The sequence below is a fragment of the Oncorhynchus keta genome, chromosome 2 (genome assembly GCF_023373465.1).
Source record: "Oncorhynchus keta strain PuntledgeMale-10-30-2019 chromosome 2, Oket_V2, whole genome shotgun sequence".
Classification (NCBI taxonomy): domain Eukaryota; kingdom Metazoa; phylum Chordata; class Actinopteri; order Salmoniformes; family Salmonidae; genus Oncorhynchus; species Oncorhynchus keta.
Window position 1 is genome coordinate 65,133,234 of NC_068422.1, and position 20,431 is coordinate 65,153,664.

General features: G+C 45.5%; 1 protein-coding gene across 2 annotated transcripts in view; it reads left to right on the forward strand.

Annotated features, from left to right (window-relative positions):
• LOC118393776 (malonate--CoA ligase ACSF3, mitochondrial) overlaps positions 1 to 20,431 on the forward strand; it is a 52,942-nt gene that overhangs the window by 12,600 nt on the left and 19,911 nt on the right. For both annotated transcript variants that reach the window (XM_035786828.1, XM_035786829.1), the window contains exons 4-7: positions 5,176 to 5,330; positions 8,134 to 8,279; positions 11,476 to 11,573; positions 11,746 to 11,872. In XM_035786828.1, the coding sequence (XP_035642721.1) occupies positions 5,176 to 5,330; positions 8,134 to 8,279; positions 11,476 to 11,573; positions 11,746 to 11,872 (526 nt within the window). The remainder of the gene's footprint in view (positions 1 to 5,175; positions 5,331 to 8,133; positions 8,280 to 11,475; positions 11,574 to 11,745; positions 11,873 to 20,431) is intronic.

The window sequence follows — 20,431 nt, forward strand, 5'->3', positions numbered from 1 at the left end:
ACATATGGAACAGCTCTCATCAGGTGAACTGTTTAGAATGGTGTTTTCCCACTAATTGCATTTTGGCAAATATTTTATTGGCTTCTTCATTACAGGAATTGCATGTTCTGTTCAGATGAATTACCATGATCTAAATGTGATTTATTTATTTCTGAGCACAGTGGGTAGACACCCTAATTGGTTACACAACCAATTCATATGGGTCCGGTAAATTTCTCAAATGGCCAGTAAATTCAAATCTTCCCGGTCACGTTGTCCGGCGCAACATGTTCCTAACGGAAACCCTGGTGTGTCTGTGTGAGTGGATGGAGGAATGGTTGGAAGTCCCTGTGCATGACTGTCTCTGACCCCAGAGGAAGGAAGGACTGCTCTGCTCGGTTGATCAAGCAGAGGAGTGGGTGTGTGGCTCCAGCAGGCCCCCAGTGTCCGGTCTGGAGCGTGAAATGTCGAGCTCTGCTGGTCGGTACCAAAAGCCCTGGTCTGCCTTAAAAAGCCTATGTAAATTATGATCGCCCCTACGGGGAATAATTTTTCGCAAATTCGCAACAAATCAAGATATTTTTATATTCAGACTACTACATTTGTCATCACATAGGATCACGTGCTGACAGTGTTGCCATCTTAGCGACTTTGTCGGTATATTTAGCGAGTATTCAGACCCTTCTAGCGACACATTATCAAAAAACCGACTATCGACATATCTAGCAACTTTTTGTGGTGTTATTAGAGATTTTAGGAGACTCAGGTGAAAGCATGTATCGTTCTTACTCTTCTCAATGAGCAGCGGGTGCTGCCGTGGGGCCCACCCCTGTCCCAAAGCACCCACAGGCGGCCCAGTTCTTGCGCAGCAGTCAGAGCAGGAGATGTTCACCCCTGCTTTCTCAGACTCTACTGCTGCTACCCACTTCAAAGTGCACAGAAATGGTGTTCTAGCTCCATACTTTCTGAAAAAGTTGGTCGCGGATGTGGGTGACCAGCGTTTCAGCCTCCTCCTCGATGAGTCCACAGATGTAAGTGTTTCTAAGTACCTGGGGGTTGTGAAAAGGTACTTTAGTGACACCAAGCAGACAATTGTATCAACATTTCTGGGGCTTGTTGAGTTGGAGGGAGGATCTATAGCACGTGCTGTTGTGGCCTAAATCTATGCCCGTGCTTTCCTCTAGAAGTGTTGTCTTAAAAAAGAGAAACTCCTGGGGATAGGGACTGACAATGTCTCTGTTATGATGGGGATTAACAATGGGGTCCATAAAGTGCTAAAGGAGTATGGCCTCAAATATCTGGTTCTTATTCGCTGTGTACCACTCTCTGCAGCTTGCTGTAAGTCATGCTTCCAATGACGCCATCCCCCGTAGTGTGGGGTACTTGGTACAAGAGACTTATAACTGGTTTTCAGTGTCTCCAAAGCGCAGGGAGGCCTACAAGGCCATATATGAGACCATCAACTGTGGGGGGAAACCTTTACAGATAACCAAGGTGTGTGCCACATGTTGGCTCTCCATTGAACCCGCGGTTTCACGCATTTTGGACCAGTGGGAGGAGCTTAGGCTGCATTTCGCAGTCACCAAGTTCAGTGAACACTGCAACATGGCTGAGGTTTTATACTCCATGTACAGTGATCCTCAAAACATATTGTATATGACTTTTTTGATGTCAGTGCTGGGTGAGGTACAGTTGGCCATCAAGGCTTTTGGGGGAGAGCAAGTAGCTCCTCTTAAGCAACTTGACAGCTTGGTTAGCCTGATCAAGTCTGTGAGCAGCAGGGTGCTGAATCCACTGGCAAATGTTGATGTTCTCAAAGGGCCAATAGATGGATACATCAGTCCCAAACCGTACCTTGGTTACCTTTTTGAGTCTGAGGCAGCTGAGCTCCACCTCGCCTGAGGATGAAACAATGTCCAAAAGCGGCAAGTAGCCTTCACCATCCCCATCACTAATGAGTTGAGGGTGAGACTGCCGGACAATATCAAAGCATTGCAGTACATGTCAGTTTTCAATGTGGAGGAAACTCTAAAGCACAATAATAGCCCTGGAGAAATAGAAAAAAATAGCCAAGCTCCTTGGCTACTCCCCTACAGAGATAGACAAGATTGTCCAGCAATAGCGTGCCATCCATCTTAGTAAATGGAATGAGACAAAAACACACTGGGCTTCTGGAGTGAGATTTGGAAGTTCAGGGATGCAGCTGATATTGACCCGTTTCAAGAACTTGCCATGGCTGCTGTGTCTGTGTTGTCATTGCCACACTCGAATGCTGAAGTCGAGAGAGTATTCAGCCAGATGAATGTGGTAGAAAGCAAACTTAGAAATCGGATGTCCTTGCAGACCCTTAACTCCATCCTGTACATTCGATATGGATTGAAGCTGTTTGGTGAGGCTTCTATGAGCACCAGCTGCCTGATAATGTTTTGCAGCTTTTTGGCACATCAGCTGCTTACTCATTTAAGTCAGCTCCCTCAGTTGCTGAACCTGCCATAGAAAGCCCTGACGAAAATGACGATGGCCCACTCTTTCTGTGAGCCAGCACAGCCTGTGTGTGTATGGAGGGGGGTCTGGAAAAAAAAACAATTAACCTGAATTAGGGCCAGATTAGTTAACCTAATTTTCTCACATTGCCATTGACAGTTTTTTCTATTGTCTCTTTTTGGTCCATTTAGATGGTTAATGTAGATTTTATACAAAAAAATGTAAAAAATGTTATGGTTAAAAATGTTAATGTTTTACTGTGACTTGTTGTAGGCTCCTAAGCGGACCATAAGGTTAAAAACCAAACCAAATTAAGAAAACTAAACAAAAAAACAGAAATAAAAAAAATGTAATTAAATAAAAAATTTAATAAAAAAACTAGTAGTTCCGCCAGAGTGTCTCTTTTGGATCACTTTTGCCGGTCCCAAGCCCGGATAAACGAGGAGGGTTGGAATTGTGACATTAAAAAAAACAAGAATCGACAGAAGAAAGTTCATTTGTAGTTCTAAACATATTTAGGGTGTTTTTTACTCACTTTTTGTCTCTCCCACGACGTTATTCCTCTCTCCTACAGCGTCCATCACAATTACATGCACCTGGCCAATTATGCAAATGAGGTGAAAATATTAATTAGCGACTTTTAGGACAGTTGGCAACACCACGGGCTGACACAGACCAATTATGGTCCGACAGGCTATGAGGAGGCTCGCGGCAGGTAGCCTAGTGGTTAGAGCGTTGGACTAGTAACCAAAAGGTTGCAAGATCAAATCCCTGAGCTGACAAGGTAAAAATCTGTCAAATCTGTTAACTCAATGTTCCTAGGCCATCATTGAAAATAAGAATTTGTTCTTAACTGACTTGCCTAGTTAAATAAAGGTAAAACATTTTTTTTAAATAAATGCCATAGACATTAAGGTTGACTCTCTCAGGCAGGATTAAAAGCATTACATCGACCATGATCCTTTGCTAGTTATGGTCACTTTAACCATGATTCTTAGCGATTTTTGGGGGGGTGCCATTCAGCCTCATTCAGCAATATGGCGGGCTTCAAATACTTCTGGCTTCGTGCGCCATCGGGAGATTTCCATAGGAATACATGGATGACGTCAGTGCTAGCACTATCTACTGGTTGTAATGTCAGTGGGCTCCAGCCATGAGTACAGTAGGAGAGATAACAGAACATACCAGGACTGGAATCATGGACCAGAGGCCAGGAGAGCAGAGGACTTGAGGTTAATGGCGGAGAGTTCATGATCCATCCTCACACAACTGAACTGACTGCAACATTATGTGGTGGTGGTGGAGAAAAGGTATTGACTACAGGGCTAGTAGAGAGTAGCTGGGTGCTGCTGGGTTAAGGGCTGTTTGGGATGCAGGCTGCAGCCGAGGGTCTCCAATATACACTCCCCCAGGTGGAGGGCAGCTCTTTGACGGACATAAATTGGCTTTTCCCCCCTCCTGAGTGGCTGCTGGGGGAAGCGCTCCACTGCGCTTGATCGACACGGCCCAGAATGCCCAGAACAGACACAGGAAATAATATTCCCCTCTGAACCCCGCTATCTAGTCTGTCCGTGTGTGCGCGTGGTTGTGGATGTGTGTGGCTGAGCAGATAGATAAAGTTTTGTGAGTTTGTGTGAATAGATGGGTCTCTGTGGGATAGTCCACACTTCTGCCTGTTTATTTAATACATAATTTTTAAACCTTCATCTATTTTGATATTGCAATATTTAGAGCTTGATGAAGGGAAGAGGAGCGACGAAGCAGGTAAGTTGAGAAGGGGGAGAAAGCTTAAGGGAGTAGGAAGTAGAATAGGGTGAGTTAAGAGGACAGGGAGGAGGGGAAGTTGAGAAATTGGTGGCAGATGAGGAGGGAATCTGTGTGGGGGGGTGATGGAGTGAGGGACAGACAGAGGAAGACTGATAAGAGTAGGGGCAGTGAAGCAGGAAATTATGAAATGGAGAGAGTGAGAGTGTGTGAGAGAGGGAGGAAGAATGAGGGAGGAGGTTCTAGGAGGGAGAGACGTGCACATGCCTCCCAAGGGGGACAGAGCCAAGGAGAATCTGTCGTTCACCTTCAATTAATTCACACTGTCCTCCCACTGTGTGTTGGGGGTGCAGCCAGGCGTGCCGGGGGTGTGTATGAGGGACTCATAATATCTGTGTGTATGTGTTTGTATGTGTGCATACTGTGTAAGTAGCTTTGTCCTTGCGTGAGTGTATGCGAGATGCTTATGTATAAATGTGTAGCCATGTATCAGTTATTCTCTGTTTATGTGCATCTGTCTCTGTGTACGACTGAGAAAGAGGAGGAGGGCGACTGCCCCTGGGCTTCTTCACAAATGCTCTTGGAACAAAAATATGAAAAAAATACATGTAAAGGGTATTTTTAAAAGGCAAACGTGACCCAGCGTTACGACTGACCTCAATAACATTCCTGTTGAATTCCTCTCTAAGAAGCTGTTAGACTGACCTTTGCCGATCCTGTCAACGTTTTTGTAATAAACTCGCCTGTTGACAGTTTTCATCTTCAGCCAGGCCCTCGCCTCGCTCTTCATTCACTGTAAATAATGTACACACAATACCATGGCACCCTATCCATCTGCTTTACATATTGTGATCTGGATGTGATGGTTTTGTTGGCATTAATATGGGGTGGCTAATCCATCTACGCACAATGTAAGAGACTTTTTATGACTCCCTCCCTCCCCCTCAGGTATGGGAGGTCCTGCTCAGCTCCAAGGCTCCTATGGTGACTGTGTTCATGGCTGTTCCAACCATCTACTCCAAGCTGATCCAGCACTATGAGCAGCACTTCACCCAGCCACGCGTCCAGGACTTTGTCAGGGCTGCCTGCAAGGAGAGAATCAGGTAACAAGAACCTTGTAGTCTACTTGTACTAGTGTCAATACCACAGGAAAGGAGTAGATCGCCATCAGTAGCAGTATCATAATATTCATATAAGTGGACTAATATCTTTAACAAGCTCATTGCTTATCTATTGTGATGAAATTGCATACTTACAAGACATCTTCAGAGCGAATGGGTTCTCATGAATCTGGACAGTGGTTTCTCATTCCGTCAGAGAGGGAAGCGATAGTTTGAAGGAGAAGGGATATGTGTCAGATCAAAGGGATGGGTTTTAAAGAGAGACGGGGCTTTGTAGTGAGATGTGACAGACGCTTTCTCCAAATGTACCAGGGCTTATGTTCAAGAGAGAGAGTGAAGAAAGCAGTGGTAGATGGAATAGAGTTATAAACTCTATATAAAGCCCAGCACTTATGTTACCTCAACCTAAAGTTGTAAAGCTACCGGTCATTTACCAAAGTGACCTGAATCTTCTGTGATTTTGGTAATTAACAGAACATTTAAGGTAACTTTGATAATGTATAATTGAATAACATTTTTTATTTATTGAAATGTTCATATAAAGTATACATGTTTTTATGCTTCTAGCAGATAGACCATTTGGTTCAAGAGAAAATGGCCTAATTAAAGAAAAAAGCATCTAATCAACAATGGCATTGTTTTTAATGAACTCTGCAACTCTTGAAACGATTTACTTTTTTCACAATTGCCACCAGTTTGGCGCCAAAACATTTACAACAAAGACATATTGACATAGTAAATAAATAAATATTGCTGCTGAAATCCCCTCTGATTTGGCCTTGATTTTCGATAAGAAATGCAGCGGCACTGACTGAAACAAGCCAAACAAGGGTTGGGTGTGGTTTAATGGAGGTGTCAAGGGGTGTGGTTTAATGGAGCTGTCAAGGGGTGTGGTTTAATGGAGGTGTCAAGGGGTGTGGTTTAATGGAGCTGTCAAGGGGTGTGGTTTAATGGAGGTGTCAAGGGGTGTGGTTTAATGGAGGTGTCAAGGGGTGTGGTTTAATGGAGTTGTCAAGGGGTGTGGTTTAATGGAGTGGTCAAGGGGTGTGGTTTAATGGAGGTGTCAAGGGGTGTGGTTTAATGGAGGTGTCAAGGGGTGTGGTTTAATGGAGGTGTCAAGGGGTGTAGTTTAATGGAGGTGTCAAGGGGTGTGGTTTAATGGAGGTGTCAAGGGGTGTGGTTTAATGGAGGTGTGTCAAGGGGTGTGGTTTAATGGAGGTGTCAAGGGGTGTGGTTTAATGGAGGTGTCAAGGGGTGTGGTTTAATGGAGGTGTCAAGGGGTGTGGTTTAATGGAGGTGTCAAGGGGTGCGGTTTAATGGAGGTGTCAAGGGGTGCGGTTTAATGGAGGTGTCAAGGGGTGCGGTTTAATGGAGGTGTCAAGGGGTGCGGTTTAATGGAGGTGTCAAGGGGTGTGGTTTAATGGAGGTGTCAAGGGGTGTGGTTTAATGGAGGTGTCAAGGGGTGTGGTTTAATGGAGGTGTCAAGGGGTGCGGTTTAATGGAGGTGTCAAGGGGTGCGGTCTAATGGAGATCTCAAGGGGTGCGGTCTAATGGAGATCTCAAGGGGTGCGGTTTAATGGAGGTGTCAAGGGGTGCGGTTTAATGGAGATGTCAAGGGGTGCGGTTTAATGGAGGTGTCAAGGGGTGTGGTTTAATGGAGTTGTCTTTGTGTGTTTGCAGGTGACAAGTGTTTGTACATTCACATTCAAAACAGTACACAGTTGCAGTCGCTCACCTTTCTAGATAACTTGAAACAGTCAAACCAGGTCTTGAAGTCACATAGGTTAGCTTGTACTAGACAATTTCTTTCTCCAATTAGCTTCAGCCGGCTGGTGTGCGACCGTGGCAAAGTAGGTTTGACATTGGATAGCCTATCTGTCGGGCTAGTTAGGGACCTTAAAATAAATTACACAATGTGAGTAGGACAAAATTATCATGTTGCACATTAAATGCTTTCAATATTGTATATGAATTTCTACAATTTAAAGTTGGTTTGAGGTTCTGTCATTTTAAAATATTGTCCAATGTACATTGTGTAATTTACTGATGGTCCTTCACTAGCCCCATAGGGAACGTCAAACCAAATTGGCCATGGGTATTATGATTGGGTCGCGTACAGCTGCTCTCCGAATGAATGATTACTTGCATGCTGTGGGCATTTGGGCAAGATTAAAATAAACCTAAGGAAAACTGGTATAGTAGCCTTCATTCCGTCACATACCATTTTATCCCATCATCTCGCAAATCTCTGTTTTGGATGAGACTGACTTTATGACCAAAATGATCCTATTTACACTTTGTAGTCAATCTTGACACTGGAATATATGTTTCTGACTCATCAATGCCACTTGGCTGTTTTCAAAGCGTTTAAGGGTAATCGCTTTTTCATTTTTAAAAATAGGCTGCCAGTTGGGGAATCCTGGGATAAAGTTTTACAGCTTTGTCAAATGTTTGTTGTTGTTGAAAATCATCTTATTTGTTTATTTGACCTATGATAAGGCCACACAGAGGGCCAGAGATCATTAGACACCTGTAATGATCTGAAGTACTCCAAAAGGCCACTAGATGTCATCTTGTAAAATTCACCCAAAAACTTGAAAGTCACCAACATTCTGGTAGTTGACCAGTAAACTTAAAAAGTTTACAGTAATATACCCTCCCTTTGCAACCCTATGCAAACTACCTGAAGCTACTCCAGTCAATGCTAAGGGCATTGAAAAGAGATGGCTTCATCAGAGCCTGGGGCTTTACTGAGTGTGACCCAGACTGGCCCCTCTGTCCCCAGGCTGATGGTGTCTGGCTCGTCCGCCCTGCCCCAGCCCACCCTGCTACGCTGGGAGGAGATCACAGGACACACCCTGTTGGAGCGCTACGGCATGACAGAGATAGGCATGGCCCTGTCCAACCCCCTGAAGGGTCCTCGCATCCCAGGTACACACACACACACACACCATTGACCACCACCATTTTCCTTTGTACAGTGATGTCATAACCTCACACACATCCAGAAACTGTATGACAGTGAGACTGTCTTTAATTCATATTACAACATGCAGACAGTTGTTAGGCTCTGTTGGAGCGCTGTCTTTTTGTCCTGTCTGACAGTTGTCTCAGTTGTCTGAGGAACATGGTGTGGATCAGACTATTTCTGTCTGGTTTACCTATGTTCTTATTCCAGGTGGTTTAGTATCAAAGCTCTATGCTGCTGTTGTTGTTGTTTCTGGTTCCATCCTCCGGTGACTGGAGGGCTGTGTTCCTTTCTTCAGTCTTTCCGTTCCCCTTCTAGTCTTTTGAGTGGAGGATCTTCAAAGCAGCGGTATGACAAGGCAGGCTAATTTTGACTGTCTGTAGCCCAGCTAATGCGGTCTCTGTTGTTGTGAGCGCCTGTTTGAAATAAAGAGGCAGGTTCTATTTAATCCTGGGAGGTGGTTATTAAGACCAGCTCTGAGACGCTGCGGTCGTATCGACGTCTTTCCAGCAGCAGTCTATGAGACGCTTGTGGAAGAGCGCATGTGATGCCGTCTCCTTTTTAAAGTAGGTTAAACAAATCAATAACAACCACAGAGCTCTCAGAAAAGAACACTCTTCCTCCACCGCACGCCGCCCCTTCAAAACAACTGTCAACTGTTAACCAATCAAACAGTGTTTTATTATGAATTTATTTATGACAATCTATTGAAGACATGTATTGTTATTTTATGAGTGAGTATACACACAGTTGTGTAATAATACACAAATAATGGTCATATTTGTATCGTGTTGGTGGTTGTAATTTGATTCATGTTTGGCTTCACACTGAGGAGCAGGCTATACCCTAAAGCTATCTCTCTCTTAAGCTATTCATCTCCATCTCATTTGTATTTTTTTCTTTCATCCTGTTCCCCCCCCCCTTCTTTTGTTTCCCCCCTCTAACACCAGCCCTGGCAGGAGACACATGTCCCCTTTCAGCAGAATGACTTTGAGCATCTCAACCTCCACCCTTTCACTTCACACCCTTTCACCCTCCCCCTTCTCTCCTCTCCCCTTTCCCCCTCTCTCTCCCCTCTCCATCTCACTTTCTCCCTTCCCTGTGCTTTGTGTTTAGGGGAGGTTGTGGGGAGGTTGTTGGGGGGTTTGAGCAGCAGTGCTCCAGCAGGGCACCAGGGGGCGCAGGGCTGTCAGCTCCCCAGGGCAGTCCAGAGAGAGCACAGTGTGAAGGAAGGCTGCTGAATTATGCATGGGGAAGGCAGGCGTGGAGCTGCACCGCACACAGCTCTCTGCTCCTCTCCCTTCCTCCATCCTCTCCTTTTCCTCCTACTCTCTGCCTGGCTGGTCTCATTTGAAAACTCTAGCTGGCAGGTTGTGTGTGTGGCTGGCTGGCATGGCTGATGCTGCAGTCGTAATTAGAGGTTCAGATGGGCCCACTGATGGAGCCTTGTTAATGGGCCTCTGTGCAGTCAGGGGAGCCATTGTGTTTCTGACAGGGCTGTCGCCACAGGGCCGGCTACATTCCACTACACACACACATACACACACACACACACACACACACACACACACACACGTACACACACACACACACACACACACACACACACACACACACACACACACACACACACACACACACACACACACACACACACACACACACACACACACACACACACACACACACACCTACTGTATATCTGTAAAGCTATATTAATTCAACTCTGCTTTAATAGGCGTGAAGAAAAGGGCAGTAATGAGGACGTCTGCATAATAAGATGTTATCTTATTCCTAATACCACTGGAATGTTGTTGTTGTTATTGTTTGAATTGATTATTTTTGAGGGCTGCTGTTGGGCGTATCATTTCATTAGTCGTTTCCAGCTGTCACTCAACGACCTTATGTCCCTCTCAGTGCTGTCCTCATTCCCCTGCATGGTTAGTAATTGTACCCTGTGTGGAATGTGGGTAGAACACGGCTCTGTAATATTCCTGTCTTCTATTTAGAGTTTCTAGTCACTCGTTTAGCCCTCTTCCCCTTTTTGTAATTCCCCTCCAGTCTTTCTGTTCTGCCTGTAGCCTTTGAAGTGGCAGTCAATCTCAATTCTCAGTAAAGTAACGGTGACCTGAATGTTACATGGCTCCAAAATATGTCTGGCCACCCTCCTGAATGGAGAGAAAAAGCGAGGGAGACGGAGAGGGGAAGAGAGAGAGAGATTGCTCGGGCTCAAGTATAAATGGATTTTGGTTAGTTTTGTGATTGAGGAGAGAAAGCTCTTTTTATCACCCCCGTCGTTGGCAGCTTTCTGCTGTGTTTGGAGGGTGAGGAGGAATGAGGACACGCTGACGATTACCCAGCACACTGGGAAACAACCCTGGGAGAAAAACTAAAAGACAGGGACCGAGATGGACGTCATCCTCTCACACAAAAAAAACTAAAATGAAGGGGACAGGAGGGATAGGACAGGAAGTGACTTTTGAGAGAAGACAGAGATAAACTAGGCTGGTCTGGTTTTGAAACAATGGGAGGAAAGTTTGTATCTCTGTGTTTCTCGCTCTGCTGATGAAGTGGAAATGGAGTGTGTTTGATTGGCATTGCCAATCAGGGCTAAAGTTGATTAGATAAATTTGAAGCAGGGAGTTATTTTGTAATTATGGCCTGTCTGCACTGTTCTTTATTGGGAGAGCAGTGGCCTGTGAAATGACATGGCCCACAGTGTCACACAGAGAGCAGGCTTCACAAAGGTTTCCTTCTCTTTTGGCGGTGGCAGTCATTAGAGCTTATCTCTCTATAGGTCACACAGACAGAAGGAGAAAATGCCTCAGGAGAGGGGAATCTGTGTGCATTCATATGTGTTGGTGGTCACATGTAGGAGAAGGATTGTCATTAAATCACTATATTTTTATTTTTATTTGTTGATGCAAATATTTTGGGGGTGAAAATGGTTTTATTTACAACCATTAGCATTAATTGTGATAGTGTAATTAGTTCCATTTTGTATACATGATGTGAGTATTTACCTGTGTGTGTGTGTGTGTGTGTGTGTGTGTGTGTGTGTGTGTGTGTGTGTGTGTGTGTGTGTGTGTGTGTGTGTGTGTGTGTGTGTGTGTGTGTGTGTGTGTGTGTGTGTGTGTGTGTGTGTGTGTGTGTGTGTAGGTGCAGTCGGTGTCCCTCTTCCAGGAGTGGAGGTTCGTATTGTCATGACGAACGCAACCAGCACCACCATCGCCGAGGGCAACAGCAGAGAAACTCAGGTATTCAGCAGTCCGAAACACTCACATCCAGAGATACAGTAGGACTCCCAGATTCTGTGGAAAAATATCTTTCTAAAGAGTGTATTCATGTTGTTAAAAAACATATACAGTTAGCATGTCCAGGACCCTGTCTGTCTTAGCCACCCACTGTAGTGTGTGTGTCTGTCTTTAGGTGCGACCAGGGTTGGAGGGGAAGGAGGGGGAGCTGATGGTGCGAGGAGACCAGGTCTTCACAGAGTACTGGAACAAACCAGAGGCCACCAGGGAGTCTTTCACTGAGGACGGCTGGTTCAAAACGGGTACAGTACACTGTCTGTCAGGAACACACCGTCATCTCATGATTTATTGACTGGTATGCAGCTAAACAGGCTCATAACTTGAGACTAGTGAATGTTTCACATGACCACCAGGTCTGTGGTGGCTGGGGTTCACCATGTTCTCTCTACTTCGACAATTACACCCAGAACACTGGATGAGGCACGTTGTCAGAACTATGTTTGTCATGACCTCTCTTTCTCCAGGAGCTGTTTTTAAACATTTAGGAAGAAGGCGTCTCGCTCCCCTTCAGTGACTGGCTTGTGATAAATGGAGGATGTGTGTTTTTGGTGCTGGGAGGCATTTCTTCTCTCTAAGTGGTTGTGACTCCTCTGTGGGTTGGGGAGAGGAAGAGCAGAGCCGTCAGTGGTGCAGAGGCCGACTAGGCCCTCTCTGGCCCAGTGCATTCCCCCAAGGAGTCCCGCTTTAGTAGAGGGCTACATGGAGAGAGGAGCTGCTCAGAGAGAGAGAGAGAGAGAGATGGGCAGGGATAAAGGATGGAGAGAAGTGGGCAAGAAAGAGTGGAGGATGTACAGATGGAGAGGGGGCTGCAGGGGGAGAGAGGGAGAGAATCAGGGAGAGCTGGCAGGGAGGAAGGAGAGGGGGCTGCAGGGGCAGAGAGGGAGAGAGTCAGGGAGAGCTGGCAGGAAGGAAGGAGAGGGGGCTGCAGGGGCAGAGAGGGAAAGAGTCAGGGAGAGCTGGCAGGAAGGAAGGAGAGGGGGCTGCAGGGGCAGAGAGGGAGAGAGTCGGGGAGAGCTGGCTGGAAGGAAGGAGAGGGGGCTGCAGGGGCAGAGAGGTAGAGAGTCAGGGAGAGCTGGCAGGAAGGAAGGAGAGGGGGCTGCAGGGGCAGAGAGGGAGAGAGTCAGGGAGAGCTGGCAGGAAGGAAGGAGAGGGGGCTGCAGGGAGAGCTGGCAGGAAGGAAGGAGAGGGGGCTGCAGGGGCAGAGAGGGAGAGAGTCAGGGAGAGCTGGCAGGAAGGAAGGAGAGGGGGCTGCAGGGGCAGAGAGGGAGAGAGTCAGGGAGAGCTGGCAGGAAGGAAGGAGAGGGGGCTGCAGGGGCAGAGAGGGAGAGAGTCAGGGAGAGCTGGCAGGGTGGAGTGGGTTTAATTGGCTTTTAGGGCTGGAAGGACAGAGTTCCAGTGCGCCGCACGCTGCTGTCACACTCCATTAGGCCCACTGGCCGGATAATGAGAGCCAGCACAATCAGCTCCCAGCAGACAAACCAGCCAGCCAGTCAGTCCCATAGCCAGCCACTGCTACTGCCAAGCACCCTGCCTGCTTGCCCACCCGCCTGCCTGCCTGTTCCATCCTACATACAAATGCACATACACACAGTCACACTCACCATCACCTCAGGCAGCCTGCTTGCCATGGCGACCCTGCATCCACCAGCTCCAAAAGCAGCTATATCCTCACTACCAGCTGAGGTTGGTGGGACAAGCAATAGGAGGACAGGCTCATTGTAATGGCTGGACTGGAATTCATGGAACGGAGTCAAACATATGTTGGAATTGTTTGGTACCGTTTCATTTATTCCATTCCAGCCATTACAATGAGCCTGTCCTCCTGTAGCTTGTCCCAGCAGCCTCCTCTGCTCACTACAGCACTACTTTACCTTTACTTTGACATACCTTATATGCCCAGGCCTATTCACTATATTCTGCTGCCCACCCCCCACTGGAGGTGTTAGGAGTGTCAGATATGTTGTCACCTCATCTGAAGGCTTGTGGCCAGTTCGTATAGTTGAATAGAGAGGCTGGAGAATGTGCGCGGAGGGCCTTACTGTAATGATCAACTCATGACACAGTGTCAGTTTTCACAGTGCTATTTCCTGTCCAGTGCCTGGTTCTTTGTTTGTCACTGTGTGTGATCTTGGCTCTGTTGGTAGGCAGGGTGAAAAGGTGTGAGTTTCAAGACGAGTACTACAGTGCCTTGCGAAAGTATTCGGCCCCCTTGAACTTTGCGACCTTTTGCCACATTTCAGGCTTCAAACATAAAGATGTAAAACTGTATTTTTTTGTGAAGAATCAACAAGAAGTGGGACACAATCATGAAGTGGAATGACATTTATTGGATATTTCAAACTTTTATGAACAAATCAAAAACTGAAAAATTGGGCGTGCAAAATTATTCAGCCCCCTTAAGTTAATACTTTGTAGCGCCACCTTTTGCTGCGATTACAGCTGTAAGTCACTTGGGGTATGTCTCTATCAGTTTTGCACATCGAGAGACTGAATTTTTTTCCCATTCCTCCTTGCAAAACAGCTCGAGCTCAGTGAGGTTGGATGGAGAGCATTTGTGAACAGCAGTTTTCAGTTCTTTCCACAGATTCTCGATTGGATTCAGGTCTGGACTTTGACTTGGCCATTCTAACACCTGGATATGTTTATTTTTGAACCATTCCATTGTAGATTTTGCTTTATGTTTTGGATCATTGTCTTGTTGGAAGACAAATCTCAGTCCCAGTCTCAGGTCTTTCCTTCAGGTTTTCTTCCAGAATGGTCCTGTATTTGGCTCCATCCATCTTCCCATCAATTTGAACCATCTTCCCTGTCCCTGCTGAAGAAAAGCAGGCCCAAACCATGATGCTGCCACCACCATGTTTGACAGTGGGGATAGGTGTTCAGGGTGATGAGCTGTGTTGCTTTTACGCCAAACATAACGTTTTGCATTGTTGCCAAAAAGTTCAATTTTGGTTTCATCTGACCAGAGCACCTTCTTCCACATGTTTGGTGTGTCTCCCAGGTGGCTTGTGGCAAACTTTAAACGACACTTTTTATGGATATCTTTTAAGAAATGGCTTTCTTCTTGCCACTCTTCCATAAAGGCCAGATTTGTGCAATATACGACTGATTGTTGTCCTATGGACAGAGTCTCCCACCTCAGCTGTAGATCTCTGCAGTTCATCCAGAGTGATCATGGGCCTCTTGGCTGCATCTCTGATCAGTCTTCTCCTTGTATGAGCTGAAAGTTTAGAGGGATGGCCAGGTCTTGGTAGATTTGCAGTGGTCTGATACTCCTTCCATTTCAATATTATCGTTTGCACAGTGCTCCTTGGGATGTTTAATGCTTGGGAAATCTTTTTGTATCCAAATCCGGCTTTAAACTTCTTCACAACAGTATCTCGGACCTGCCTGGTGTGTTCCTTGTTCTTCATGATGCTCTCTGCGCTTTTAACGGACCTCTGAGACTATCACAGTGCAGGTGCATTTATACGGAGACTTGATTACACACAGGTGGATTGTATTTATCATCATTAGTCATTTAGGTCAACATTGGATCATTCAGAGAGCCTCACTGAACTTCTGGAGAGAGTTTGCTGCACTGAATGTAAAGGGGCTGAATAATTTTGCACGCCCAATTTTTCAGTTTTTGATTTGTTAAAAAAGTTTGAAATATCCAATAAATGTCGTTCCACTTCATGATTGTGTCCCACTTGTTGTTGATTCTTCACAAAGAAATACAGTTTTATATCTTTATGTTTGAAGCCTGAAATGTGGCATAAGGTCGCAAAGTTCAAGGGGGCCGAATACTTTCGCAAGGCACTGTACTTAAACTCTCCCTCACTTCCACCGACTTCCTCTCACACTCATACCCTTTTCACCCTCACACCTGCTCCCCCTCTTACACTCTCCCCCTCTCCGCCTGCTCACGTCTCCATCTAACACTCCTCCCTCTCTCTCTTTCTTTACCCTCACCTGAACTAGCTGTCTGTCTCTCACCATCTCCATTTTTAACCCTCTCATCTTCCTATTGGATTTTTTATTTTTTTTATTTGACTAGGCAAGTCAGTTAAGAACAAATTCTTATTTACAATGACGGCCTACACCGGCCAAACCCAGACGATGCTGGACCAAATGTGCGCCGCCCTATGGGACTCCCAATCACGGCCGGTTGTGATACAGCCTGGATTTGAACCAGGGTGTCTGTAGTAGAGGTCGACCGATTAATCGGAATGGCTGATTAATTAGGGCCGATTTCAAGTTTTATTAACAATCGGAAATCGGGCGCAGATTTGCAGATTTTTTAATATTTTTTTTTACCTTTATAAATACCTTTATTTAAGTCAGTTAAGAACACATAGGAACGGTGGGTTAACTGCCTTGTTCAGGGGCAGAACGACAGATTTTCACATTGTCAGCTCGGGGGATCCAATCTTGCAACCTTACAGTTTACAACCTTACAACTAGTCCAACGCAATGACGACCTGCCTCTCTCTCGTTGCACTCCACAAGGAGACTTTTGTTACGCAAATGCAGTAAGCCCAGGTAAGTTGCTAGCTAGCATTAAACTTATCTTATTAAAAAACAATCAATCATAATCACTAGTTAACTACACATGGTTGATGATATTGCTAGATATTATCTAGTGTGTCCTGCGTTGCATATAATGTGACTGAGCATACAAGTATCTAAGTATCTGACTGAGCGGTGGTAGGCAGAAGCAGGCGCGTAAACATTCATTCAAACAGCACTTTCATGCGTTTTGCCAGCAGCTCTTCGTTGTGCGTCAAGCATTGAGCTGTTTATGACTTCAAGCCTATCAACTCCCGAGATGAGGCTGGTGTAACCAAAGTGAAATGGCTAGCTAGTTAGCGCATGCTAATAGCGTTTCAAACGTCACTCGCTCTGAGCCTTCTAGTAGTTGTTCCCCTTGCTCTGCATGGGTAACACTGCTTCGAGGGTGACTGTTGTCGTTGTGTTGCTGATTCGAGCCCAGGGAGGAGCGAGGAGAGGGACGGAAGCTATACTGTTACACTGGCAATACTAAAGTGCCTATAAGAACATCCAAAAGTCAAAGGTTAATGAAATACAAATGGTATAAGCGAAATAGTCCTATAATTCCGATAATAACTACAACCTAAAACTTCTTAACTGTGAATATTGACGACTCATGTTAAAAGGAACCACCAGCTTTCATATGTTCTCATGTTCTGAGCAAGGAACTGAAACGTTAGCTTTCTTACATAGCACATATTGCACTTTTACTTTCTTCTCCAACACTTTGTTTTTGCATTATTTAAACCACGTTTCATTATTTACTTGAGGCTAAATTGATTTTATTGATGTATTATATTAAGTTAAAATAAGTGTTCATTCAGTATTGTTGTAATTGTCATTATTACAAATAAATATCGGCCGATTAATCGGTATCAGCCTTTTTGGTCCTCCAATAATCGGCATCGGCGGTGAAAAATCAGAATCGGTCGACCTCTAGTCTGTAGTGATGCCTCTAGCACGGAGATGCAGTGCCTTAGACCGCTGTGCCACTCTGGATTTTACCCCGTGTGCTCACCCTTTACCATACACACAGTCTCCCTCAGAGAGAGAGAGGGGTAAGGAGAGAGGATGAGGGAGATGAAGAGAAAAGAACAGGGAGAGCCAAGAGCTCAACATGGTTTCTGTTTGCCTGGCGGTCTCTTTAATTGGGTAAGTGTGGCCCTGCAGCAGCCTGACTGGCACCTCTATGGATAAGCTGTCACCCTGTTGAGCGCTCACTTTGCGCCCATCTCCGCACCATGTTTGTTCCCATTGATTTTCCTCAATTCTCTTTGTGTCAACTCACTCGCTCGGCCTCTCCTCTCTCCAATCTGCCCTGCTTTTCAACATACTCCTCAGTAGCTCCCTTTCAGCTGTCTGTGTCTGCTAGATTACCTACCAGGGAGGGGGACAGAGTGTGTGTCAGTCTCCTTAACTGGCCAGGGGCTCCAGGCCACCTATTGAGCAGATCATTCACACTGGTTTAGAGTTACTGACTGTTTGACTGGGTTCTACCATGCCAATGGCCTCCCAAGTATACAGCACTAATGATGAGCCAGTCTCTGGACATAGTAACTGAAACCTGCCTCCACATCCCTCTATAGGGATCTTAACATCATTTCAACCTCGGGACAACCATGGTGACACACAAGCACCCAGACGGTGTGAGGAATGCTGCCAAGGCCTAACGCCATCATGAATTCATAACCAGCGTTGTAGATGGATCGTTATCTTCGACTCCCTCCATAAAATATTGACTGTGGTCAGATTTCTTCTGCCTCTGGTGTTTGTGTGCAGGCTGCCTGCCTGTGTGGTTAGGCTCTAACGAATAAGGTTTTTCCATTGTGCCAGTGCAGACCTTAAGACTGTCCCTCGTAAACAAGACCATTAATTTTATTAGCCATAGCGCTGCGGAGATAGAAATGGAAAGGGGGAGAGGTAGAGGAAGAAAGAGGGAACGACTGGGAGAAGTGGGGATCAGCAGGACAGCTGACATTTTTTCCCCGGGAATGGATTATACGCTGAAAAACAATAAATAATTATACCTATCAATAAATAAAGATGACTGGGAGGGAAAGCATTAGCAATTTTCCAAATGCTGCGTGCACATACCTATGAATAATGGAGGGGTCCTAAAAGTTGGCAGTTCTCAGGTAAGCACTGTTTGGGGACTGCACATTAGCCTTGCTGTGCTCGTAATAACAGGCAGGCTTGGATGTGGGTGTGCAGGCCACTGAAGGGAGTGGGGAGAATGCTAACTAGAGTGAGAGGAGTGGAGTGGAGCTCATCTCAGGGCAGAGAGGAGAGCAGAACCTCTCTGCACAGAGCTTCAGAGTACCTGTAGTGAAGAATGGGAGAAAGTCCCCAAATAGAGGTGTGCCAAGCTTGTAGCGTCATACCCAAGAAGACCCAAGGTTGTAATCGCTGCCAAAGGTGCTTCATCAAAGTACTGAGTGAAGTGTCTGAATACTTATGTAAATGGTTTTAAAAATATATATTTTTAAAATATCTAAAAATAACAGTTTTTGCTTTGTCATTATGGGGTATTGTGTGTAGATTGATGCGATTTAATCCATTTTTAAATAAGGCTGTAAACGATTTAATCCATTTTTAAATAAGGCTGTAATGTATCAAACTGCACTGTAGATACTGTATATTTGATTTGTTTTATGATACTTATATAATATAATCCAAAATAGTATTGCAATACTCTCGTGTCATTTTCTTTTACCCCCGATCACTAGTCTGTGGGCCGTTGATTTTGTGTTTAGTTTGTACTGTGGCCGGATTTTGCATTCAATCTGCAAATATTTGTTACATTTGTGTGTGTGTGCTCAGTGCGTGTTAGGTTTTAAAGTTTTGTCAGTCTTAACCTCTCAGCTGAGGTGAAACTAGTGTCTGCAGGACAGTCGGCAGCCTTATTTTCCAGGCAGGCAGCCATCACTAGTGATTTAAGCATTCCTCCATTGCTCCCAGCAGTGTTCTTTACCTCCCTCTCCCTTCCTCCCTCTTCCCTCCCCTCCCACCCTCCCCAATGTCACATTTCACCTCCGGTCACAACGCGGCGCCCCGCCAATGTCACATTCCCCTCACGGCTCTACCACCCAGCCTCCCCTGTTCCATTTCCCCTATGGTAAGGCTACACTTCCATTCCAATGAAGTGTTCCAATCAAGGTGTTGACATGTGGAGCAGGATATGTGGTAAACCACCAGTTCTACATTGAAATGCTATTAACATTCTGTGTGCCCCAAGAAGAAACAAAGACAGCCCACATTAGATTTATTGACCTACTCTACTTTTGTCTTGGCATTGATTTTCTCTTTTTAGTGGAAAGACTGATAGATAAATAGTGAATATTTTCTGAGCTGGCTGTCAACTGTAGACATGCTGTGGCTGATGGCAGATGGAAGGGGATGGAGGGGGAGGGACCTCTGTGCTGTTCTGCTAGAGTTGGCCATGAGATGAGAGGGGAGGATGGAGATATAGGTAGGATGGACGGAACAGGCTGTAAGTATTTTTAGACTCACTGATAAGGCAGGATAATGCCTACAGTACATTGATTGGCAAACCAGCATTACCGCTACAGTGTAGGCAGTGTGCTGCCATGTTGATCTCTGCTATGTCTTGGCATAAATGGCAACTTTTTAGATTCTAGGGAGCTTCTGCACCAGCTCTGTGTGTCAAACATGGTGAACAGTTCCATGCAAACTGTAGTCAAGTAGTTAGAGTAAGTACACGCCAGATCTCCCGGGAGAGGTTATCAATCGTAAAAGTTTGCTCGCTATCTCGCCAAGACGACAATCAACCGCGAGCAACGTAGTCAGGAACATTAACATAAAGCAATTCTCTCCCTTTAATTGCATTGTACTATACAAATGAGATCACTCATCCGAGTGCCAAGCCGCTTTCTTGTATGATATTAATTACGCAAAAAAAAGGAGCTGTGACAAAAGTTAAGGATGATAAATAACATCAGAGCTGGTGATTTTTGTCGGCGGTTGTCTGTTATTCATCCTCATTAGCTGTTCCATTTAGCCGCCTGGGTTTTAATGTTGGCATTAATATTAATGTCTCCCTGCTTTGTGTTGACTGTTGTTCTTAAAGAGAGATGGCTGTAAACAGAGTAGCAGACCCCCCATTCATCCAGCTCCGATAAGGCCTTCTCCTCTTGCTGTGATGCTGGATGTTCTCACTGAGAACATGGCTACTGGCTTATCTTCATCACTGCGTTACTTAGTTAGTTGATGGCGTCTTGTGTGAGGTGAAAATGCTGACTGACTGATAC